We start from the raw sequence: 25552 nt of genomic DNA on the forward strand, positions 1-25552 counted from the left end.
AGATTTTCTCTGTTCTGGATGACGCAGTGCTATTTGGTACAGTATGACAAATAAAAAATGACTTTGACTTTGAATAACTAAAGAAAGGCCATCACACTTTCCCAGAGCCCAAGGAGGTGTCTTCAGATTCTTAGTTTTAGCCTACCATCAGTAAAAAACCTACGACATAGAAAAGCAACACATTCTCACATTTGTCAGCTCGAAGCAGAGACTGTGTGGTTTAAACGATTATTCGATTTGCTGTTGAGCGACTAATCTGTTAAAAAGATAATTTCAGCTCTACTGAATGGTTCCAAGCTGTGTAAAGAAAGAGACTTCGGCATTGAACTGCAACCTAACATGTAAAAATTGTCCAAACAATACTGTATCTCACCCCATGTCTATATGTCCTCCAGTTTTCTCGTCTGTGGGATCAGTTCAGTGGCTTGACTTTCACCTTGTGTTCATGTCATGTAGATCTGAAGACAGTAGGAAGAAGTGGACGTCAGTATTACCCACATCAGCACTCGGCTGTCACACAAAAGCTTATAAAAAAATATATATATAACAATATAATAACAATTAGTTTTTCCCTTGTAGTCTCATAAAAATACATCCTGAGCATTTCAGTGTATATTTGTTTTGATTATATATTTTTTTGCTGTGCAGTACTTTTATTTAGATTGGCTGTTAATCTCAGTGGTCATCTGTTGATCTCACACTGATAATCTCTGTAGCTGTAGTAGAACAAGTCTATGAAATCCCAAACATGTAGGTAATGTGCTGTAAAGCCTGTAGCACACACATGCATGTGAATATATTGTATGTTAAAGGTCAGAGTGATTCAGTGAGAAGAATCAGCAGTGACATTGTGTCCTTTAAAGTGACAGGGAGTAAGGTCACCGAAGGTACACTGTAGTAAAGGATTGTCACCTGGTGTTACAAAGCAAACCAGATCTGAAGCATGAACTCGCATGAACTCAAGATTGCATGAAAAAAAAGATTAAAAGGTCACAGCCTCATTTTTGGGATATATATTTTCATTTTACAATTTAGCTTTTTGGATGTCAGTGCTTGATGTCACTTGCAAATGTGCAAATTCAGTGTTGGAGGGTTTGAAATTCATCAGAAGAAGATGTGTTTTTTATTTCTAACTGCCAGAAACCACTGCTCTAAATGTGCACCGGAAATTGCTCATTAAACAGACAGCAGCTGTGACTTACTCTTTCTAGGAGTGGTGTTTTTGAGACCTCCTTCCTGTCCAGGTTATTGTCTGCCTCATGACACACTGGATGAGCAGGAGAAATTCCTTGAGCTGCTCTTTCATCCATCAAAAAAACAACAAAAAAAACAATACAGGAAGCATGAGACCCTACTCCTCACTAGCTGTGGATGTCATGTAATGACGAGAAAATCCCTCACTACCTCCTACAGCAGCATCAGAGTGAAAGTAAAGACTCTTCAGATGTTTGTGTGAGCTGCAGGATAAGGAGGGATTGAGGAGGAGCATAATCCCTCACACATGGCTACAGCAACTTTGACCTAATGATAAACGTGCCAAGTCACAAGCTCTTTGACATCTAATGCCATTCAATACACAGTAATTTGGTCTATGCCTCTATCATATTGGCTTGTATATATACAGAACTAAGTCATACCAGACAAATCATACTACAGTGTGTGTGGTGTCCGAAGATGTGAATCTTTCTCCCATTAAATGTGGCTTTTGTCAATTTATTTCAAATAGATCCAAGTGTAGTTCAAGTTCAAGTTCAAGACCTTTATTTGTCCCCAAGGGGCAATTAGTTTTGCTGCAGTAGCAAAGAAGTTGACACAGTACATAACAACAAAGACGACAACATCGATTAAAAATACAATGAGAACTATCAGACATGATGGATTCTGCCTTTTTAAGCACATGTCTATTGTATGTATGAAGTAGTTATAATATGATAATAATATAATATGTATATAGTAATTATATAATCAGTCATATAAGAAGGTTGAACAGTGTTTTTTGCTTTGAACGAGAAAGCATATGTTCATCATTATGTAAAGCTAAAGTGGGTTATTTGTAATTTCAGAAATTGAATAAATTAAGAATAAATACGTTATAACTCCTGAGTGCTTTTCAGTATAATTCAATCAGTGTTTAACCCTTGTTTTAGTTTAATTCTCTTGACCAATATATATATATATAGTGGATGTGAAACTGCAAATATATCTTATTCTGCTATTTTTGGTTCACTTGACTTTTATAAAGTCCAATCTCTCCATTTTCTGAAGGAGTAACTCATGTGATTCTCCTCTCTTTTGCCTGTCATAATAGCAATTCTCAAACAAATTACAAAAAAACAAAAACATGTGAAAAGACAATATTGTATAATACTAACATGTAGTGGCTACACCAGAGAACTGGCTGAGGATGTGTATTTACAGGACTGCTGACACACAAAATACTCTGCTGCACTCTAGTGGTTTAGAGGCTGAGGTGTGACTCTTACAGCCTGCATGTTCACCGGTGGTGGAATATAACTAAGTACATTTACTAGTATTGAACCTGAGATAGGATTTGATACTTGTACTTTACTTACTCCATATTATGCAGCTTTATACTTCTACTCCACTACATCTCAGAGGGAGACAGCTTTTGTTACTTTCATACCCTTACATTCGCACACTACAGCAGTAAAATGCAACACACGCATTAATGCACCAGTAATATTAATCCAGAAATATATAATAGTAAAACACAGAGCCTTTTCAGGCCAAATGAGTACTTTTACTTTTGAAACTTTAAGTAAATTTAGCTGATAATACTCACATAGTTTCACTTAAATTAAGTTTTGAACGCAGGACTTTTACTTCTAATAGAGTATTTTCACAGTGTGGTATTGCTACTTCTACTTCAGTAGAGGACCTGAGTACTTCTTCCACCACTGATGTTCACAGATTGAAGGGTTTTTTACTTTTTTGCTGCCAGGAGTGTTTCAATACAAATAACTGCACATTTGTTTTAGGTTATTGGAGATTAGTTGTTCCCTTTCTTTAGAGCATCCATTCTTCGGACAACCAATAAATTTAAAGAAACACAAAGAACAAGTTTTCAGTTTACACAGCAACATGTGATTTTATTTATTTATTAGATGTTACAGCCAGAAATATAAACTGCAATACACAATTTGCAGCCCTGTGGTCAAGTGATCAGAGATGATCATTTGCTCAGCGTAGTGATCAGTCTTTTTTCTTTTTCATTGTGAGATTTCAGATTGTAAAAGACCAGGGAGAGCAGAAGAGCACATATTTTCCCCCAGGTGTGAAAACAAAAGCAGATATGTCAAGACTCCCATCACAAAGTAAAAAAACAAAACAAAAAACACAGTAGTTGTTCCTTTCCAGTGTACAAAAGGCATCCACTGGGGGAATTAATGCGAGAATAAGACACATTTAATCATTTGGTGAAAGATATATTGAGGAAATACATAGTACAACTATGAACCAGCTAGCCAGCAAATTTGTCGAGTAATGAATTACAAAAGCCTAAAAAAAGATTGACTCTAAATAATATAAAGTCACATATTGTGATTTGGGCAGAGTCACATGAAACAATGCCAGTTTAGGCCTCTCTGGGGGTTGTAATGTGACAAACATTAGTGGATGGCATTGACCTTTTAGGTTTACAGTGTCTTTAGTTAATGATGGTAATTGATGTTTGGACTGTTACTATGGTAGCCACCCCTGTAACAAGGAAGTTGTGGTGTAAATGGGCAAGTGAGTATCCAAATTCCACAGCAACTCTACCGCTGTAAGCCAGTCAGATGTAATGTAAAGGGCATCCATTGTTATACTCTGGGCTGTTAAAAAGAGGGCAGCAGGGGGCATTGTGGGATACACAAAGGAGGACTCTAAGGACAGACAGCATCAGAAGATTGGGACTTATCATATGAATTGTGTCAAGGTTTTTTAACAACCCAATCCAGAATCCAATCCAAATGTAAACAGATTCTACAATTAAACCTTGTAGGGAGACATTTTTCTACAAACCCAGTGACAAATTTAGTGTTACAAATGCTAAAAATGCATTTTTCTTAGGTTTGAAGTTGTCGTTTTCAAGTTACAAACTGTTAGAGTACATTAATTTCAACAATCTTTGTGATTTCAAGTTTACAGGAGGATATACTTCCTTCTATACTATAAAATATCTTGAATGGGTTTGACAATCTTAACTCAAGGTCCACTTACTAGCTTTTCCCAGAGCTTTCAATAGTGAATTTTCACACTCAAATCAAAGATAACTTTATTTTAGGCAGTGAAATTTCATGAGCTGGAGCATTCCTGGATATATACTAATTTCAAAAGTAAAGTCATTAATTTAGAGCTTAATTAGCTGATTAATTCATTTATCAGTCAGCAATGAAATAACAAGCAACAATTTTAACAATCAAATAATGTTGTAACTTTTTATGCAATGATTGTGAAGTGAATATCTTTGGGTTCCAATGATTAACCAAGAACATATACGTCAGATTGATCAATAATGAAAGTAATCGTTAGTCGCAGCCGTCCATTACTTTACTTGACACTCTGTGAAAAGGGTTCTAAATTTCGGCCACATGCAGGCCACACACACACACACACAGTGGCATGTCACACTGGGCCTTTGTGCCATTGGTTCATCAACTTCATTTGCATTACAAGGAAAAGGAAGACACCCACAGCATGTCAACACACTGTAAATCAGGAATCAACATCTGACCATTTTAAAATATACGTGAGCTCACAAACGTCACTCTTTAACCCTTCATTTTTTAATGCTATGTAAACATACTGAGTCAGAAAAATACTATGTCTTTACATTATTTACAAAGTGAATCTAGCGGAGTCACTGTTTCGGTTCAGTGTGATGGAACGCAGGAAAAGTTTCTACTCTCCTTTTACAATCAGGGAGTTTATACTGATGATGGATCGGCTACATTAAGCTTTAAGGCAATGCACTGTTGTGAGTGTTGCTGCCATCAAGGCAATGGCACACTGCAGGTTAAAAGGCAAGTGGTGTGAAATGGTCAACAGGGCTGAATGTAGCCCCAGTTTGTGCCTCTCACATGTTACCATTATAGTCGAGTCATGGAGCTTAACATCTATTTACACAAAATAATCTTAATAATTTGTGATCTTTGAAAAGTCACACAGGTGTTCTTAAGGTATTTCAAGAATCCTCAAAGACTCTTTGGATGAATAACGTTTCCATCGGCTACATGACGGAAAAGATTTTTGACCCATCACTTAAGATGCTGGTATATTTCCTGTCCAGGTAGCTGGAAATAATATTAGTCAGTGCTCGTTTTGTACGACAAAAACAATACAATGTAAGATAAATATGGCCAAATATAACTGATAAAACTTTTTTGTTTCACATTGTACAAACTGAGCAGGGAAATTTGTAATTACCAGCTACTATCTTTGGATTACGAAACATTGGCGCAACTTGAGAACAGGGTTTAAAATCACAATTTTTTTATTGTAAATGGACTGCATATATGGTATTACCATGGAGCAGAATATTTTAAGAAACAAAACAAAGGTGGTAGCCAAAAATGATATATGTCTTATATGATGTTACAATGTATTTGATGTTTCTATACAAAATAATGATAGAAAATGAGCAAGGACATATTCCATTTCTGGCTCACAGTCGCAATTTGGGGAACTTTTTATTGTCCAGTGTAATATTTTTATCCTCCACATGATTAGAAAAATCTTTGAGGATTCTGCAAATACCATCAAAACAGCAGTAGGCTAAGTGTTGTTAAACAACCTTCTGGGTTTTTCAAAGATCACTGTGTAATTATTTTTTGGAATAACAGATGCTTATTTCTGTGACTTAAATGTAACGGTAATGCATGAGAGGCACAATCTGGGGCAAGGCTGAATGATGACCAGTTAGGGCAATTTTTGTAATTTAATCTTGAAAAGTGCAGGCCTAGAGAAAAAATCAGATGACTACATTCACAGTAGAAAAATTAGACCAGTGTGACAAAACAATCACATGACTGATGATCATTTCAGTGTTGTTTTAGGCGCGTTCAATGCTTTTGTTTCAAAGCATTTACATTGATCATGTATTAGCCTACAGTATACAGAAAACTTCCTAAGTGCACATCTACTCCATGATATTATGGAGGAGTTCTAACACAGTTACAAACTACTGACACATACAAGTACCACAGTTGTGGCTTATAATCTGTGACTTTATATGTTGTAGTAATATTAATATACCAGGGATTTGTAAAAAGTGACATTGCAGTTCAAACCAGTTTATCAGGTACTGTCTACATCTTTATCATGCAGAACCAAATTAACATATTCTACTTTCTCTGCTGGTAAAAGGCCACAGCGATCTTTCTGAGGTATCAAGCAAAGAAACCAATAAGCAAACAGAGCGATACTCTACAGGAGGATGCAAACCCCTAAGACACCATTAACAGCAGCAAGTTAAGATACAACAAATCTTGTAACCCTGAATGAAACATATGAACTCAGTCTCAAATTGTCGGAGCTAATTAGCAGCATTATATAGCCAGTAGTGTTCAACATCAACATAATCACATACACTAGCATATACAGTATATAGACAGCTAAGCAGGCAAAGAGGCTCCTGTGTAAAAACAGCAATTTGCCATTTGTCATTTTAGTTTATACCCCCCTTTGATAAAAAGGAAGTTGCGAAAACAATAGCTTTTTTGTACGATCAAAATAGGAACACGTGAAACCAGTTCATTGCATCTTGCTCTTTGCAATTCATAAACCTGATACAGAGTCAGCTATTGGAGGAACCCTATAAGGTGAAATAGCTGAAATTTTTTCTTACTCCAGTCTTTTGCATGATATGAGAGGATACATCTGCACTGTAGATGGAAAAGAAGAGTGAATATCAATTTACATTAAACTGAGGGAGAAAGTCTCTCTTTCTACACTAGCTATGTTTTATTTCCAGGTTGGTTTAGCACTTCTGCTTGTCGTCACAGAGTCTCTAGACTGGACAGACTTTTCAGAAAAGCTACCAGTCTTACGGATATCTTCATGCTTCGTAGGCAGTGTGGGAGTCTCGCTGCGGTAGGCACTGCGACTGGCCGCTTTCACACTTTGCACTCGTCGCAGGTTTGTCCCCTTGGGCCGCTCCTCGTTAGCATGAACTGTGGGTGGCAACCTATTCTGCTTCACTGAGGTACGTCGACTTACAAGAGAGGGGCTGCGAGACGGGGTGGTGGGGACGGAAGGGACTGAGGGGATGGATGGGGGTACCAGCTCCTTCTTGGTCCTGGAACATGAAGCTACGGTGTTGCGGGCAAAGTTGGGGACATCTGAGGTGTTTTTTGTGCTCAGTGTGTGAGAGCTGCTGTTCTCAGAGCAAGCTCCAGCCTGAGCCTGAGCTTGGGCCTGTGCCAGGGCTCTCATGGTGGAGCGGCACATCTTCTCCTCAGGAACTGGCTTGGGGATGTTCCTTAGGGGTTTGGCGCTTGGCTTGTGGATGGAAGCCTTTCTGGGTGTTGAATCGCGTGCCCATCTCGAAATGCCACCTGTGAGGCTACCACCCCTTGAAGCTTTTGACTCATCAGGAGGCAGACTGGAGTGACGAGGAGGTTTTGCGGTCTTCTCACTCCTTCCTCTCGCTGGGGTGCTCTGGTCACGATGAGGCCGGCGTGATTCTCCACTGTCATGCGCCAAAGGTCTCTCTGCTCTCTTGTTGCTACCTGTCCTTGTAAGCTTGCTAATGGGCACAACCTTCCGCATACCCTGGCTCTCGTTGCTGGTCAGCATTCGCACACCGCGACCTCCAATGCACTTAGTCGCTTTGTTAGCTTTGCCCTTTGTATGCACAGTTTTTTTACTGCTTCTCGGTGCATCTTTCACACCTTGTTTTCCCTCAGCGGTGTCACAGCTGTCCGTGTCCCACTCTTCTTTGGAAGCAGACGGAGTCATGGAGGCTGTGTCCATAGATTTTGTCGCTGAAAGCTCATTGGTTGAAACAGACTGGTCGTTGGGAGACTCCAAATTAGAGGATAGAGAGCTTGGATCTTGTTGGCTCTCCTGATCTTTGCTACAGTCAGTTGTGAAATAAAGTCCCTCCTTCATTAGAGACGAGCTTTCAACCTCTGAGTAATCCAAAGTGACAGAGCAGTCTGTTTCTGTGCAGTCGAGTATATAAAACACTGGTTTCTTATTGGATACAGAGGTATCTAGTGGGAGGGGTGTATCACAGGTTGTTGATGAAAATGTACTGTTGTCCTCCTCTTCTTTCTCTCTCTCAGGAGAGACCCGAACCTGTGGGAGAGGATCTATTTTCCCTTCCCAGGCTGCCTTGGGATCTGCTCCTCTTTCAAAAACGTTATCATCCAGGAGGAAGTCCAGACTTAAGGGAGGTGACTGTCTCTCCTTTTCCAAATCTGTCACCACAACATCCCCCTTGTTGACAAAGTGCATATGATTACTGTTATTATTTGGACTAGGTAGGTCAAAAGCTTGAGGACCTCTAACTAAAGTGTGCGTCTCAACACAAACATTCAAGTGGCCGCTAACTGTTGGGTCGGGAAGATGGAAGGGCTTCTTAAAGACACACAAGGACCGAGGCAGAACGCTGCCTTCTGACACAGATGAGTAATTATTGTTGTTGTAGGGGTCTTTATCATTTAAGCCAGAGGAGGAAAACCTGGCCAGCGGACTCACAGGCTCAGTTTCTGCATGTGGAGACGTTACCTGTCTGTCGCAGCCCAGCTCACGGTTGTCATCCTGGGCTAAGATCCAGGGGGTTGTCCTGCGCTGCAAAGCGCGGCCCGACCGAGGTAGGCTGTTAAACTTAGAATAGTCAGCGGGATCCCCAGTGCCCCCAAATAGCTCCAGGTATCCTTGGAGTTCTCGGTCTGCTATGGAGGTCATGGTGTGGCGATGGCGGCGGGCGCTGGCTGAGCGTCCCAACGGGCTGTGTGGACTCTGAGCCCTCTGCTGGAAAAAGTCCAGCAGGCCTTCTTTAGTGAGCATCTCTACATCGTTCTCGCTGCTGCTCCGACCAAATACACCACTCTTATCTGCACCCGACCAAGCAAAACGCTTTTCCTCCAACTCCCTCAGACGACGCTGTCTGGCAGCTTCCTTCAACTCACGGTCCACGTTGTCCTGAGAGTAAAAGGAAGGTGGTTAAGACGCAGGCAGGACGACATGGATACAAATAAATGATGGTAAGATCAAATCAGACTAGAAGACATGAACATGCAGCTTTTTACCTCTAAATTCACTCATCTTAAGTGATATTGCCCCAGTATTTCAAAATGGGTCTTACTTTTGTAGTTTTGGGAATCATATCATTATATTCATCAAAGTAACAGAACCTGCAAAACTTGCTCTCCTATTGTAGCAGACTGCTTTGTGGGTGCAATCCCTACTCCAAGATACACAGCAGCTTGACAGAATTGGACAGAACTGCCACAATAATGTGGACGGAAGCTTAGAACGTTTGGCTAATCCAACGGGAGCACTAGACCAACAATGTCCCATTGGAATAAATTACTTCCTGTCTCCATTAATTCGACAATGAGTGAAGTTGTACATGTGGCGTAATGGCAAGATCTGAGAATAGCATCACTACACAACATCTGAGTGGCCAAGAAACACGAGCTATGATTAGATCACTTAATTTGAAATTAAAACCTACAGTGAGCGCACAAGAAATTTTGGTAAAAATCTCCCATTGCACAAGAAAATGAGGTATGCTATGTTGGAGGTATGTTAAGCCAACGCTGGATCAGGATGTCATTCTGTGTTCTGTGCTTTACCTGGCTGGAGAGACCATTTTCCCGCTGGAGACAATAAAGTTAGAGCAGAAGTTGAAAGTTGAAGTTGAAGTTGAACAGTTTGGATAATAATTTTACAAAGAACCCCAAATAAAGTTGGCTAAAGTGGGGTTTTCTTTACAACCTGTCTAATTGTCTCATTGTGTTTCTTGTCCAGGTCTTTTCAGCGATGTGTTCCCAGACCACAGCAAACAACTATGTGAGAACAATGTTATTATTACCCATGGGGCCAAAAACTATGAAAAGCTGTATTAAACCAAATATCCATTCACTAAAGCCGACCTTGACAGCTTTCTTGAACTTGATGCAGAAGTCTTGAAAGATGCGGAAGCACTCGTCCAGCTTAAAGGTGTCCTTGTCTTCACACAAGAAATCGATCAGAGCGTTCCCCTCTTTACGCAGATCCAGCCTGCGCCTCTTCAGGTCCTGAAGCTTCTCTGCTGAACTCTGAGACATCAGGCACACACCTTCTTTATTTATAAAATGTTAAACACTTTTATGGATGTCACTTTCTACAGCGCTAGCGTCAGCAGTGCCAGAAATGTACAGTGGCCTGGATCCAACTTTTTGTATGTGTGGCTGTGCATATAATGTATTACATAACTACCGCTGCTGCTTCACCTGCAGAAAGGGCTCCAGCTGCTGCAGTAGCTCCTGGTCTCCTTGAACCTTCTCCTCCAGGGATTTAATCCGTACATATAAAGAGGAATACTCCAACTCGATGTTTTCCACTGAGATTCTACATGAAGACATTATAGTTGAAAGATTCAGATCAGGGAAATGTGCTTAGAGACCATTTTGGTGATTACATACATAATCACATCACTGACTGACACTACTTAGCATGACAATATCTGACAGCATTTTGCTGTCACAGTCAGACTGTTCTCCATTAAAGGTGAAGATAGGACTGCTATGTGAAATGCATTCACATATCCTGAGGGAGAGAGGGAGGGACGAGTAATCTTGGAGCGTAAGGAGCTGCACTGACTCCATAAAGAGATGACCTTGTGAAGCTGACAGAGCCTGACAGCCACCAGCAACACACTGCGTTCTGAAAATTACTCTTAAAGTACCGCACAAGTTAGATGTCAGCTTGCATAATGAGGCTGGCTGAGTTTTGATCAAATTCACCCTTTTGGTCATTTACAGGACACAGAAATAAAACTGAAAAGAACTACATACTTAAAGAGGTGGTATTATGCTCATTTTCAAAATACTATTTAGGGGTTGTACCAGAACAGATTTACATGGTTTAATTTTCAAAAAACACCATATTTTTGCTACAGCTCCTCTTTTCACTCTGTGTGTGAAGGCTTTGTTTTAGCTGTGTAGTGATACATCTTGCCTCTAAATTATCTTTGTTGGGAGTTGCACATGTGTAGTACCTAGTTAAGGACTACTAGCCGATCAGAAGCAGAGAGGGGCAGTTCAGTGAGAAGCTGGTAGACAGGACTTCGGTTCAGCTGTACATGTTGCCTACCAGCTTGGCAACATAGACTGGAGCAAGAGTTTCACAGTGGTGAGTTATTAATCTGTAACAAATGTATTTTTCATCCATAAAGTTTTTTTTCACTTTGCAAACTTATTACATGCTCAAAAAAAGTATATAACTCAATAAAGGAGAGGGAAAAAGCCAAAAAGCATAATACCACCTCTTTAAAATGTATTTTTTACTAGTTTGTCAGAGCCCACTGTGCGTAAAAACATTAAAGAGAGGTTATTATGGAAAACTAAATGTTCCAGCCTGCTTGATAAAATCATTCTTAACTTCACAGTCAAGATACAAGTGCATTGACAAATTATTCCACAGAGCGGGTACAAAATGAACAAGATTACCTGGATGCGCTCTGGAGATTATGAAGTTTCTCTGGAAACCTGAGCAGCTTCTCGTCTTTTTTCTTTGCCTCCTGTGTGGATCACACATTTTACATCCAAATGTTTGTTACTATACATGATAAAGTGGCATCATTGCAGTGAGGAGGACTGCTCTTTGTTAGGTTACGTAAGTGCTTGGCCAGCCTTTGTTGGGTCTTTTCTGTTTCCTGTCACCATCTGCTGTCCACCTGCCCTCCTGCAGTCTTAGTATTTGGACGCTGTTTAGTCAAGCACCACTGCTGTGAAAGATTTATATAAAACTAATTATTTGTGGCTGACAAATGACTGTCTCTTTTTGCATGTTGGACTGAAATGTGTGTCCCACTTTATTTTGATTTCACACATTTTTGTGTAATTTGACTGTAATAATCAGGAGATACCACAGATGTAGAAATATGAAATATTAATGGGACAAAATGGTTCTATAGATACCTGGGTAACATCTCCAAAACAGTTTCCATAGTACAGTACATTACTTTTACAATTAGAATTTAATTGAATTACAATTCAGTATATCTCATAGATACAGTACACATTCAGTACTGTAACCTCTTAATAGGTGAAAACAGTGCCTATTTTACACATTCATGGCTCCAAAAACACAAGAGAACCTATTGATTATTATTATTATTATTACAGTTGAGGTTTGATTTAGTGCATCTGTAACCTTGCAACAAACAGTAGCCGTGTGAAGATTTCAACATTCATTTCAAGCCTCATCTTGCTGTGTTGTATTGGATTCCATAAGTACAGGTCTTAATGGCATCATGTGCATAAATTGTATAATTGAAGCCTTCGCTTACCATGGCGACAAAGTGCAGCAAGTTCATCCCTGGCTTGTTGGCCTTGGTGTCAGCCAGTGAGAGGAGGGATGACAGCTTGAACCCAACAGCGTTGCCTGCGTACCCACCCTGAGAACCAAAGAGGAACTAATTAAAGATCTCACAAACATTATCAATATGTTCAAGGATAAGCCTGGTGATGTTTTATATTTGTCTTGTTAACAACAAATCCCATGAGAAGAGTAAGTATAGCTTATGTCGCCAAAGCCTGATACATTGTATTCCTCTGTGCCATAGACCTCCATAGGGATCCAAAATTTATGAAAGGAGTAGGTCGACATTATAAGAAATATGCTTATTTTCTTTCTTGCCAGAAGTTATATAAGAGGTTTGATACCATTCTTTATGTATGCTAAGTTTGAAGCTAGAGCAGGTAGCCAATTAGATTAATTTAACATGAAGACTGGAAGCAGGAGAAAACAGCAAACATGTCTCTGTCTAAAGTTAGAAAAATTGTCCAACCAGCACTTCAACCAAATCAACAAACGTTGATGTTAATTAGGGAGGTTTAGAGATGCCGGTAGGCAGATATTCTTTTACCTTTGGACAAAGTCAGACTAGCCTTTTCCCTGTGTTTGCAGTCTTTATGTTAGGCCAATGGTAAGTCTCTACCAAATGCACAATTTACTCCTGTCAGAGTAACAACTGCAAAAACTGTAGTGCCCAGCTGGTAAAGGAAATCACTTTGCCTTTAAAAATGTAACAATGTATTTATGATGCATTTAAAAAGATTTATGACCTCGGTAGGAATGAATGGGCTTGGGTTAGTGTGCCACAGAGTAGGGAAGTCAGAAAGTATTCAGAGACAAACAATCACATTTGATGTTATTGTGTTTTCATGAGATTTTTCAAAAATATATAACCTAAAGCAAGTCTAGTCCTTTAAATCAGACAGATAGGAAAACAAAAGTAATGTATGAATAGAACATATAGTAACTTTTAAGACTTACAGCGTTCATGATGTTTCCGGCCTGTAGCACCAGATGCAGAATGGCATGAAGCTCCTCGCAGTTCATCAGCTCTATAGGACGAGATCGATATGAACTCAATTAGAGAATCAACAGCAGCAGCACATTACGCACTACTTTACTTTCATTTACCACCACCACAGAGAGCAACTTTCAGCAGTAATAATGACAGCCGACTCCAAATTCATAGGAAGTTTATTTAGTCCTTTAACAGTCATTTTGAGTCCTTTAACAGTAAGGGAAAATGTTAAATATTGTTTAAAGGTTTCATTAAATGGTGTCATTATAAGTTCTGCTTATTTGTCACCTGCAGTGTTTAACGGATAGCTCTGCAATGCAGAGAAAAGGTCACGATACTGTAGTAAAGGTACAATGTGGAAGATTTGGCCAGAATTTTTGTTTAAAATATTCAAAAAATTAACTAATATGATCAGAATGTAATGATGTACAGCTCTAATGTAATGTCAACAACGTCTATGTATTGTGCTGCAGAGATATCTACTTAAGTTAGCATGCTAACTAGCCAGAAAAAAAATACATATTTGGTTTATGTGCTCTGTGTGTGCGTAAACTTGTTATTTTACTGTAAATTACAAATTGGGGGCGTGGCTCTAAGGATGGATGTTGGTCGGCCTGACTGAAATACAACTATCAGATGAACTGCCATAAAAAATGGTACAGATATTCATGTTGCCCCCATGATAATTTGTAACAACTTTGGTGAATCAATGGGTCCAAAACAAATAATAATAATAATAATAATCCTTATTTGTAGAGCACTTTTCAAAAACAAGTTACAAAGTGCTTTAACAAGTGTAAAGAATAATACAAAAAAGATAAGAGCATGAAAATGTAATAATAAGTAAAATACAATAAAATAAAAGGGATAAAATAAGATAAGTCAAATAAGATCGGGAAAAGCTCTCCTATAAAAGTATGTTTTAAGAAGGGACTTAAAAGAGTTCACCGACTCAGCCGACCTGATTTCCTCGGGCAGGCTGTTCCAGAGCCTCGGGGCCCTGACAGCAAACGCTCTGTCCCCTTTAGTTTTCAGTCGAGACTCTGGAACAGACAGCAGACCTCTGCCCGAGGATCTCAAGGTACGTGCTGGTGCGTATGGGACTAAAAGTTCAGAAATATAACAAGGCGAGAGGCCATGAAGAGCTTTAAAAGTGATCAGTAAAATTTTAAAGTCAATTCTAAAACATACTGGGAGCCAGTGTAATGAAGCTAAAATAGGAGTAATGTGCTCATATTTCTTTGTTCTGGTTAAAAGCCTGGCAGCTGAGTTCTGGACAGTGTGGAGTCAATCAATAGATTTTTGGGTTAAACAGGTGAAAAGGCTGTTGCAATAAAATACCTTGACAATTGCCATCAGCCTTAGTTGTACTTTGTGTTTATTGCTAATAATGTTAACATGTTAACATGGGTCTGACTGTCGTTCGTTACGAAAAGAAGATTGAGTGTTTATAGTCTGGCCAAACTTGTGGTGGTCGATTAACGTAATTATTTACGCCCCGCTGGCTGCCATCATGTTAATTATTATTGTTGGCTGCAAACAGGTTACAGGTTCATTGTTAATCATGTAACGTTACAGTTTTATTTAGTTAACATTAGGCCTACACTGGTTTGAGAGTCTGGTGGTGTGTTGACTTACAGTAGTTAATAAGCTGTCATTGATTGCATTGCACATTACATGGTTGTGCTCTGTAAGTGAGAAACAGGCTACAGGTTCATTGTTGATCATGTAAAGTTACAGTTTTATTTAGTTAGCATTATACTGGTTTGAGAGTCTGGTGGTGTGTTGACTTTCAGGAGTTTAAGCTGTTATAGACTGCACTGCACATTACATGGTTGTGCTCTGTGAAAAACAGGTTACAGTTTATTGTTTTGAGAGTCTGGTGGTGTGTTGACTTACAGTAGTTTATAAGCTGTCATTAATTTCATTGCACATTACATGGTTGAGCTCTGTATGTGAAAAACAGGTTACAGGTTTATTAATCATGCAACGTTACAGTTTTATTTAGTTAATGTTACACTGGTTCTGAGTCTGCGGGGTGTGTTGACTTACAGTATTTAATAAGCTGTCATTAATTGTAGACGCATCGTAGCCTACATTAGGCTGACATGGTTGTGCTCTGTAAGTGAAAAACAGGTTACAGCTTTGACCATGTAACGTTACAGTTTTATTTAGTTAACGTTACACTGGGTTTAAGAGTCTGGGACTTTAGACTTGACTTGGACTCTAGCTCAAAGACTTGTGAGCATCTCTGGTCTCAGGTGACACATTCCTACTTTTTGTTCAGCACCGCTGACAGCTCGAATATCTGGGTCACCTGTCTGAGCACATACAACTATGTGTGTGTGTGTGTGAGAAGGTAGAAGAGCCTGTGTGTTATTACCTTTAGTGGCGACGCGGACGACATCGATCTCGTGGCTCATTACAGCACAGGAAGGGAAGAACTCTTCGTGGAGGACCATGGTCTCGATCCGAACCTCAAACCTGTCAGAGACAAAAAAGACAGATGTTAAATCTGATGGATGTCATTCTGTAGGCTGTGAGGAAATGAGAAAAGGAGTTGACAGACTTCTTTTAAAGGACAAGTTAAGGTTCTGCAGAGAAGCCCAAACATCATTTTCATTTAAAAATGTAGAACATAACTTGATATATATTTATCTTAGGCTGAGTAGCAGTGGGAGCTGATTTCACCATCTCTGTTACACTAATACTACTTCAGTGTTTTCACCCAGTGTTCTTGCAAAAAAAAAACAACACTTTGGGAAGAGACTGCAGATATCTATGACTCAGTCGTTTCTAGCTCTGCTATATTTTAAAATGTTAATTCATGTGCACTGTCCCAGAAAAGTAAATACACATACAACACAGTACAAGTTTGCTGGAAAGTCCCCACAAAATCCAAATCTGTCCTCACAAAATGACAACAATAGTGCAAAACCTTTCTTCTTTCATTGACTGTCAAACAACATCACATTTCTCTTGGACCGAAACTACACTATGTACACACGATTGAAAGCTACTTACCAAGGCACCTGGATCAAGAGGTACATAAAGGAATCGACCAGTGTCAGCTTGTCTGGGTCTCCTTTAAAAGCCTTAAATTTCTTGATCTGTTGGGAAAATAGAGAAAGAGGAAGCTCAGCAGGCTTTATTGTTTTCTATCTACATTCAACTGTCTTTTATCGTCAGTTTTGGTTTTTAATTCAAAAACATTGTACCAATTCATAATTTGCTAAAAGCCACACAGACATTCAAAAACACAAACCTCCTCTGCGTCAGGCAGGAGCTTCAGCAAGTCTTTGAGCAGCTCTGCTCCATAAATCTTTCCTTCTCCTTGTCGTATGTCTTCAACAATGGAGCGGTTGGACCTGGAAGACAAACAGTTTGTTTCAATTAAGTTCAATGATAAATAGCACAGGTGCTCACTTAATGCTCGCTCTCCTGTGTTTACAAAAGCAATAAATCCTACTTTTACTCACAGAGTCCCTGTCAGGCTTGACTTTATTAACAGGCAAAACAAACCAAAAATACTGACAATGACAATGTTACGGACAATATAAGTAAAATGAAAAACATCACTCCCTCTACTATACATGTGGGCATTGCATTGCTCCTTACAGCACATGACATTCACAGTTCAACATGTATTCTCAATCATGTCTAATTACATGTAGAGACACTCATATATGAATAAACTATACCAAAAGTATGTAATGTTGCAGATAACTGCAGGCTTAAATCATGGTCACTGTAACAGTAAAACAGTATTTCTGCACACTATACAGCTGCAAACTATAATAGCATGAAAACTAATTTGTTGCTATCTAATAGTTTCATGCTGTGTAGTATTTTATATATATAGACCAAATTTATGGATTGCTTCATAATTAATTCTGCACTTTGTGGAAACTGACATAAAGCATTTGTGAGCCCATGTAAGAAAGGATAGAAGATTTAAGTGTTCAAGCCAAAGTTAAGCATACAACACAAACTAGATTGTTTATGATGGGACTTTTACTCCTGTTCACTTTCTGCATAGAAAATCTTAGGTGACTTCCAAGGCTTGGATGGACATGAAACAATCTCAGCTGAATCACTAATACAGAAGATGAACAAGTATTTCTGGTTCTTTTATAAAAACTCAAAAGGTTCATAAAAACAGAATGAGACAAAAAATGTCTTGTGCGTGTTGCTAACAGCTAACTGGAGCTAAAGGTTTAAAATGAACAGATACTTGATAAAACATTCTGCAGGTTAGATCAGTTTTTTTGTTTTTGTTTGTTTTTAGATATTTTATATTTTCTAAGATACTAAGATACTGAATTTACACTCAAAATAAACATTTGTTTTTATGCAATTACTTTTTATACTTTTAAGTATGACATGCATTTTAGTTGCTAAGACTCATGGACATTGTAGTATTTGGAGACATTTACAATCCAAATGGACAAATAAACTAAACAAAAAAGGATTTCTCAGCAACAACGTTGAAATAGTTAAAACTGTTGGCCAGAACATACATCTATACTACCATTAAATTATCCAGGAGACTCCTGTGTTTCTATTTTGAGGAACATTCAGCATGACGTTAAAAGAAATAACCTAAATGGAAAATTTACAGTGGTAAAAGAAACTTCCATAATCTGTGGCTTCTCCCACTTCGCAAATCTATTTCTGTATATTGTTTTTACTTTTGGTTGACTCTTACTTTAAAAGAGTATCACATTGTATTTGAGCCTACATTTATTGAGTGCTTTTTGCACTTTGAAATTCTATTGTGAAAACTGACTCAAATCATTTGTAAACCATTGAAGGAGAGGACAGAGGATCATATATAGGACAGGGGACCAAACCATATTAGAGTTGAAGTCAAATGAAAAGGCACACAAAAATAAACACTGTGATGAAGTCACTGCTCACACGCATTTCCTGACTGAGCACAGCATGGCTGACAGTCAAATGGCATTAAAATACAGTGGGGAGCCATGCAAATACACTGTCATGCAAACAGAAACGTAACACACTTTAGGTACTCTGCTCCAGACGACTTATGTAACACAATGCTGGTCGAACACACTCGAGATTTCCAGAAGCAATTCATTATAAACAATGGGGAGCTAAGAAAGCCTATTAGAATCAGTGACACAGATTCTGAGCCTAATCTCCCTCAGTTAAAAAGATTTATAATGGATTTTGCCTGAAACCGAAACTGACAGTGTTTTTCAAGATACCATCAGTGTTGGATCTCTGGGACAGCACTGTGAACACCTATAAAACGCACCATAACCAAATGTGGTACATGAAGTAGGACAGCAAAAAACCCCTGCTATGATCAGTTATATTCCCTTTCTACTAAGTTTCAAAATACCTTGTGATCAATTAGTGTCCATTAGCCATCAAGAAAATGGTACGATGAAGAAACAAAAGGTTAGATAGCTCACTGCCCTCCTCGTTATCGCCAAATATCTCCTACTTCTCAGCACTGGCCCGAGCTAACTAAGTGCCTGCCAAATTTTGTATAAGTTCAGCTCCCTCTTTTCTTCTAGACACATTGTACTCCTTATTCTTCACTGTTGTGGCCTCATAATCTGGACTTTAAGGCCTTTTCATTTCTAAAACCTTTACACAACAACAATTAGTTGCCTTGCGTTCTCCCACAGAAACATCATGAGTATACTGTATATGCAGCCAAAAAACGTGAATAAATGAGTGTAGAAACATTAATGGTTTGATGAGAATGAAAATGATGTGAACTTCACAGTAACCAGATCTCATCTCAATAAATAGCTATGGGTGATTTTGGTCCAAAACACACACAGATGATAAGATACATATCAGAACACCACACCAGAACATCGGCGCTCAGACCTGCATGAGGTAAAATACATTCATCAGTAAAATGAGGACAAGGGATCGACAGAGTGCTGGATTCTTCGGATCTTTCACAGTCAGAGAGTATGATCTGATACCGACTTCTGGAGTGCAAGAGCTTTTTCCATTCATCAACACGGGTCAACTCTCCATAAAAGCAAAGGTAATTTTAGCACATTTACTCCTCGGATCAGCCCAACCAAGCAACTGTACCATGACTACTTCATCTGTCTTTATGATGCATCTGTGTTCTCTGGTCTTCAACTGGCATGCAGGAAATGACAAAAGGCTTTTTAGAAAGCACTTTCCACCAGCACTATCAAAACACCAAATGAAGGAATAACAAGTCTTATTAGACTCCAGAGACTTGGAGCATCAAAGCAGTTCTGGAGGCTTACTAAGACATTTTATGTTTTAGTTTGGGAAGCAGTTGGAACACTTACTTCTTGAACTGCTTCAAGAAAATGCCCACATTCATCCCCCTCTTGGAGTCAAGGATGCTGATCTGAAAACAAATGAAAGACATTATAAGTGATGCATGATTGTGCTGTAGTTTCGGTTAAACACACAATTAAACACTCGTATGTTCCCACAGCCCTTCCTTCTTTTTTGAAGTACTCTGTTTGTTGTTGCTTGGGTTACCTACAGTACATATTCCCAACACCACCCACACCACCTTATGGGATACTGGAATTCTATTGGGCCCCACATGTAGTTTACGCCTCCTTCATTAACAATGCCTTGCACTGCCTTGAATGTACAGTACAAACATTTTTAAAAAGAGACCTAATTACAGCTTTAAAATAGCAATTAGACACTTCTGTGGTTTAAATTTAAGATGAGTCCAGGTGAAATGGAGGAAGACAAGAAACCATTTAGTTAAATTTACTTGAAAATACCCAAATGATATACAGTATGTAATATAGTGCTGAATGATTAGTTAATTGACAGAAGATTAACATGAACAATATTGATAAACAATCAGTTGTTTAGGTCATTTATCAGACAAAAATGCCAAAAGTTTTCCTCCAGTGTGAAGATTTGCTGCTTGTCTCTGTTTGATATCATTAGTAGTTGAATATCTTTGGGTTTTGGACTGTTGGTAGGACAGAACAATTCTCCCGACTCCTCATGCAGGTTTTGCCTCATAGTTCATGTTACTTTCCAGGAGTCCATAAAGCATGCTTTTGAGCACCATTACCTAACGTGTCCCTGCAGGGATATCTTAATACAGTAGGAGCAGAGGTAGAGTTATGTACTGTAGTATCGTATGGTTGAGAACTTCCAAGAGTTTAGGCCTACATGTTTCCACTAATCAAGCTTGTGTATTTTCTGACTCTGAGCAGGTTTTTCCGCATCAGAGAATCAAACAGAATATGGTCACTGTAATCTAATATATATATATAGTGTGCAAAATGAATGAAATGTCATTTTTTTTGTTAAAAAAAAAGGAAAAATATAAACCCTAATTCTATAAATCTGTACACTTTCATTGGGTTCAACATTTAAAAAGCAATAAAAATCTTATAATACTGAATCTTGAATGCTTTAAAAAATAACTTCATGTAGTTTACTATTGTGTGCTGCATTTTATTACAGTAAATAAACTTTACACTCATCACTGTGTACTTTATGAAAAAGTAATCTGGTCCTCACTAGCAACAAGAACCGAACTATACACAATAGTTTTTGTTTATAAACGTCTCCTACTAAAGCTGCCTTACATATCACCTCTTCTAAAATTTTAAACATCAGATCTCTCTTGATGCCGCACGAGTGAATTCTGAACTTCAGAAGGCTGCCTTCCACTACTTTGCACCGTATCAATGGAATTAATAACAAAGGAAGTTCATTGGATGAATTTAAACATAATATTTTTTAACTTTTGTAGAGTGACTGTTTCTCCTGCTGTTTGTTTGACCAGCTATGTTTGTTGTGTGTCTGCTATATAAATCTATTTCCCTCTGCTGTACTCAGGTCTCTCTTGCAAAAGCAATCTTGATCTCAGTGAGATTACATGATTAAATAAACATATAATATAAACTGGACTTGCCAGTGAGTATTAATATTTTATTACTGTGCCAGCACTCTAAACTCCACTATCACATATCTTCTTTGTTAACCATCAAGACAAATTTTCTAGTGTTGCTGGTCTCAGAGCTACAACAGACTCACCTCATCCTTGCTGCTCTCCTTGAAGGAGCGGGACCGGGAGACACGTGTTGAGGTTCCAGTGTCTGGTGTCGCCCCACGTATGCCTGTCACTGCCTCCTCCTGCTGCCCAAACAGCTCCTCCACAGAGCGAACATCGATCTGGTACTGCTGCTGCCGCACCGCCATTGTCCAGATGTTGGGCTTCCCGCGCACCTTCTCCTCCGGTATCGGCTTCCAGAAGAAGCTGCGGACGCGGCGCTTTTTCCTTGCGTTGTGGTTGGTGGACGCCGGGGGTGGAGGGGGCGGGGGTGCCCCAGGCGGTGGGGGTGGCAGGGGAGGAGGCGGAGGAGCATGCTTGGAGGTGTCAGAGGTATCACTGAGGGAAGGTAGGGTGGCGTGAGTGTGTCCAGACATAGAGGATGGGTCAGAGGTAGTAATGGAGGAAGTGGTGCAGCTGCTTCGCTCACTGCTGCAGCTCTCTGGCTCATTGATTGAGGATGGACAACTCATAACAAGCAGGGACAAGCAGTCAGCATATGAGCTCTTTGATGAGAGAGTATGGTACCCAAACTGATCAGTATTTCCTCTTCAAAGGGATTTCCAAAGTACTAGAATTTGTTTTCTTTTAGGTGCATCAATTCACTCTGAAGAACGTCAAAATGCTGCAGTGTGTGTCCCCTCACTGCTGCAAGAAGGTAGATGTCCCTTCATCTAGTCACAATGAAGGGAGCATGTCCTTTGATTCTGTCCATCTCCATCACCCAGCTGGTCATCCATCGTGCTGCGCAGACTCTTTGAAGGTTACCACCCGGGGGAGAGGGTGGGGGGCGACGATGGCCATGGAGCTACAAGAGAAACAAAAAAAACATAGGACAGGATTATACAGAGGTAGTCATGCATTTTGTCATGGACAATCTGAAATTAGAGAAAATTAAGGGGTGCGACAGATCAAAAGTGAAGGGGTACCCAGAAAAAGGGGCTCACAATGAAGGAAATGGCAAATCCTCTTTTTTTCTATTTTTGAAGGGCTTTGAAGTCAGGCTGTGGGGTGTATAATGTCATTACACATTACACCAACAGCTTAGTTTCTGTTACACAGTTTGGTATCATTTTCATTTTTAAGGAGTTCTCATGTAATGGGCTACTAACAAATATAAAAAGTCATTGTTAAAGCAATATTGTGACTTTCACAATAAGTCTCATTTAATAATGTACTAGGGCTGCACAATTTTGACAAAATCTGATATTGCGATATTGATCATTACTATTGCGATTACGACATTAATTTTGATATCCTTAAACATATGTAAAAACACCAGTTGACGGGGCCTGTTTCTGATACGTTTACCCTTTGATCTCAGTTATTTCGTTGTCTCCCTGAGCTCCACTCATCTTCTTACTTTTTTGTTCTTTCTTGCTTTTCTTTTCGTTTCTCTCTCCCTCTCTTACGCTCTCTCTCTTACTCACACGCTGCAGAAGTATGCAGCTTGGTATGCTCAATAGGGTTTGTTTGTGCAGTGGACCCATGCACACTTGCATGTGGAAGGGCAACTGGCCAATGAAGCATGATCATTATATAGTGGTTTCAAGGAGGCTTGAAATCTAACACAACTAAGCCACACAACCAACGGACGCAACGTGTACTTGCAATAGCGATATACTGTCAATATATTGTGCAAATCTAATAAATACCATAAATAACTTAACTAATATTCAAATCAATTTTCAATTAAATAATGATCTGTGTAATTATTTCTGGCTCTTAAATGTTGATTTCATTAAATCCATTTTCATTTAATTCCTTGCAGAGGAAGATAAACTCAAATGAAAAGCAACAATTACTAAAATCCAATTAGACACATTTCCTGATTTAAATCAAAGGGACAGATACCAGTGGCCAATCAGCATCTAGTACTAGTGGTCGCATATGTATTTAGATAATCAGATCCTGTTGCATAGCAACACCATTAACAAAACTACATGATGCACCAGAAGAAAAAAAAAGTTGAGAACAGGCAAATTTTGTCAGATTGCTTTGCAAAGTCAAAAGAATGCAACAGCAAACCCAACAGAAGCAACTGAAGAAGACATTTATGTCATGTTACCAGGCCCACAAACAGACATTTCCACTACTACACAGTTGCTATCTAGCAAATCTTAATCTGTGAACTGCTTTAGGCCTGAGAGGACCTCAAATTCACTCAAATACAGTCCTTTTAAAGGAGGAATAATTCACATTTTAACACCTGCAAATGCTCACTGTAGGGGGGACAGATGGAGATAGCAAGAATGTTCATACAGTGATAATCTACAACCAGTTTTCTTTAGAAGATTACACCTCTAAAATCTGAGTCATTGGACAATCTTTCAAACAGTCTTTCCAAAATCAGAGGTTGATTTGGTGGTGTGGTTAAAGAGAACTGGAAAACCTAAGCAGTCTTTAACTTCATAGACCAGAAGGAAAGGAAGCATTTGAGTCACCCACCCCTCCCCTCTCCCTCTTTTTCAAATCAACGGTTGTAGTCCTAAATTGAAGGGAAACTGGTTCTGTTTCAGGACAACGTATCACTCACTGCCACAGTCGACACGGCTACTGTGATGTGATACTTTCCTAGACTTAAACAATGAAATTAATGATGCTTATGACAAGACACAGTAGGTACATCAGAGGTGTGGTAGTGATAGTACATCAGTTCCAGAATTTAGTTTCAGGGGAAACAATCGGCTTCAAGGACATTTAAAAAAAATAAAAAAATAAAAAAATACTTGTTATCAAACGCTGTATTAATGGCCACTTTCTGGTTGTTTCTAGAATAAACTCTCTGCCCCTTTTACAACTTAGTAACATCTAAGTGGTCATCTCCCATTAGTTAGCAGCAAGTATACCACCTGATACCCAGAGATTATTATTTATTAATAAAGCAGACGTCACAAATGGCCTCATGTTGCCAACATCAACCTGCACGCTCAGCTCCGAGCTGGACCACACCGTCACTCATGTCTAATTCATAAGACTGCGGGAACAACTGACCTCACACTGAGTCATCTCCGTCTGCGGCGCTAAAAGACGTGGCTACTTTAACAGATGCTGTGCATAAAACTCAGGAACAAAAAGGAGTTACACTGTCTGCTGCTTCACTTGTTGCTTTTATCTCTCTTTATTCTGTCATCTCAGCTGCTTTATTACTTACTGCTTAGTTTAGCACATACTGGAAACTGTGACACAGCTAGCTGGCTATGTCCAAAGGTAAAAAAAAAAAAAAAAGTTCACTAATAACACGTTATATCTCTTTCTTGAATCTGTACAGGAAATAAAGTCTTGACATTTTGACACACATAACCTCCATAAAGCAACAAATAGTGATTTTTACACGTTGGTGTTTTAACTGATTAAAAAAAGGAGATATAATGTATTAATTAGTAAGTTTCAGATCTGGAACTGGTGTTGGTCCCCGGCCGCTGCCCACCGCCCTCCTCCTCTAATTGTTAACTGCCTGTTTTGTGTTGTTTATATGGCTCATGCTATTCACTCACTCATTCATTTATTCATGAATAAAAATGTTTGTATGTTTATAACCATCAGTGTCCATCTGGTTCATTTGACTGAACATTAGCTAGGTCTGCTGAATCGATGGCAGTCCCATTGATCCTTGAAAGGGGAGATCTGGTGTTTTTGTTACATTGAGTCATAGCTTACTACTATTTCAAACACTGTTTATTCTATTCAAGGCATGGCATTAAATTACAGCAAGGGTTGCACTGTGATTAGACTGCTAGCTACCTTTGCATCTCTTTCATCAGCAAATACTTCCTGTTCTTTCATACTTGCCATAGCAGGATTTGCAAATTCGCCTCCTGGCTCTAGCTTCATATTTGATGGGACAGATATGAATGGTAACAAATATTCCTGTCTGCACTGTAACTGTACACATTCACATTCATTTAATGATATTTTAAACTGCATGAGGGGACAACAACCAGCCAACAAGGCTGTAA

At 39.1% G+C, this 25552-nt stretch overlaps 1 protein-coding gene across 1 annotated transcript in view; it reads right to left on the bottom strand.

The window, feature by feature from the left end:
* Positions 1-6277: 6277 nt before the first annotated feature.
* The window catches only part of fhdc1 (FH2 domain containing 1), a 33799-nt gene continuing 14524 nt past the window's right edge, over positions 6278-25552 (bottom strand). Inside the window, exons 2-12 of the mRNA XM_046048172.1 lie at positions 21578-22401; positions 19846-19907; positions 16797-16899; positions 16556-16641; positions 15915-16015; positions 13495-13565; positions 12506-12613; positions 11664-11734; positions 10446-10563; positions 10107-10271; positions 6278-9150 (exon numbers count right to left, since the gene is read on the bottom strand). Of these exons, the coding sequence (XP_045904128.1) occupies positions 6964-9150; positions 10107-10271; positions 10446-10563; positions 11664-11734; positions 12506-12613; positions 13495-13565; positions 15915-16015; positions 16556-16641; positions 16797-16899; positions 19846-19907; positions 21578-22066 (3561 nt within the window). The 5' untranslated portion in view covers positions 22067-22401 and the 3' untranslated portion in view covers positions 6278-6963. The remainder of the gene's footprint in view (positions 9151-10106; positions 10272-10445; positions 10564-11663; positions 11735-12505; positions 12614-13494; positions 13566-15914; positions 16016-16555; positions 16642-16796; positions 16900-19845; positions 19908-21577; positions 22402-25552) is intronic.

The sequence above is a fragment of the Micropterus dolomieu genome, linkage group LG04, assembly GCF_021292245.1.
Source record: "Micropterus dolomieu isolate WLL.071019.BEF.003 ecotype Adirondacks linkage group LG04, ASM2129224v1, whole genome shotgun sequence".
Lineage (NCBI taxonomy): Eukaryota > Metazoa > Chordata > Actinopteri > Centrarchiformes > Centrarchidae > Micropterus > Micropterus dolomieu.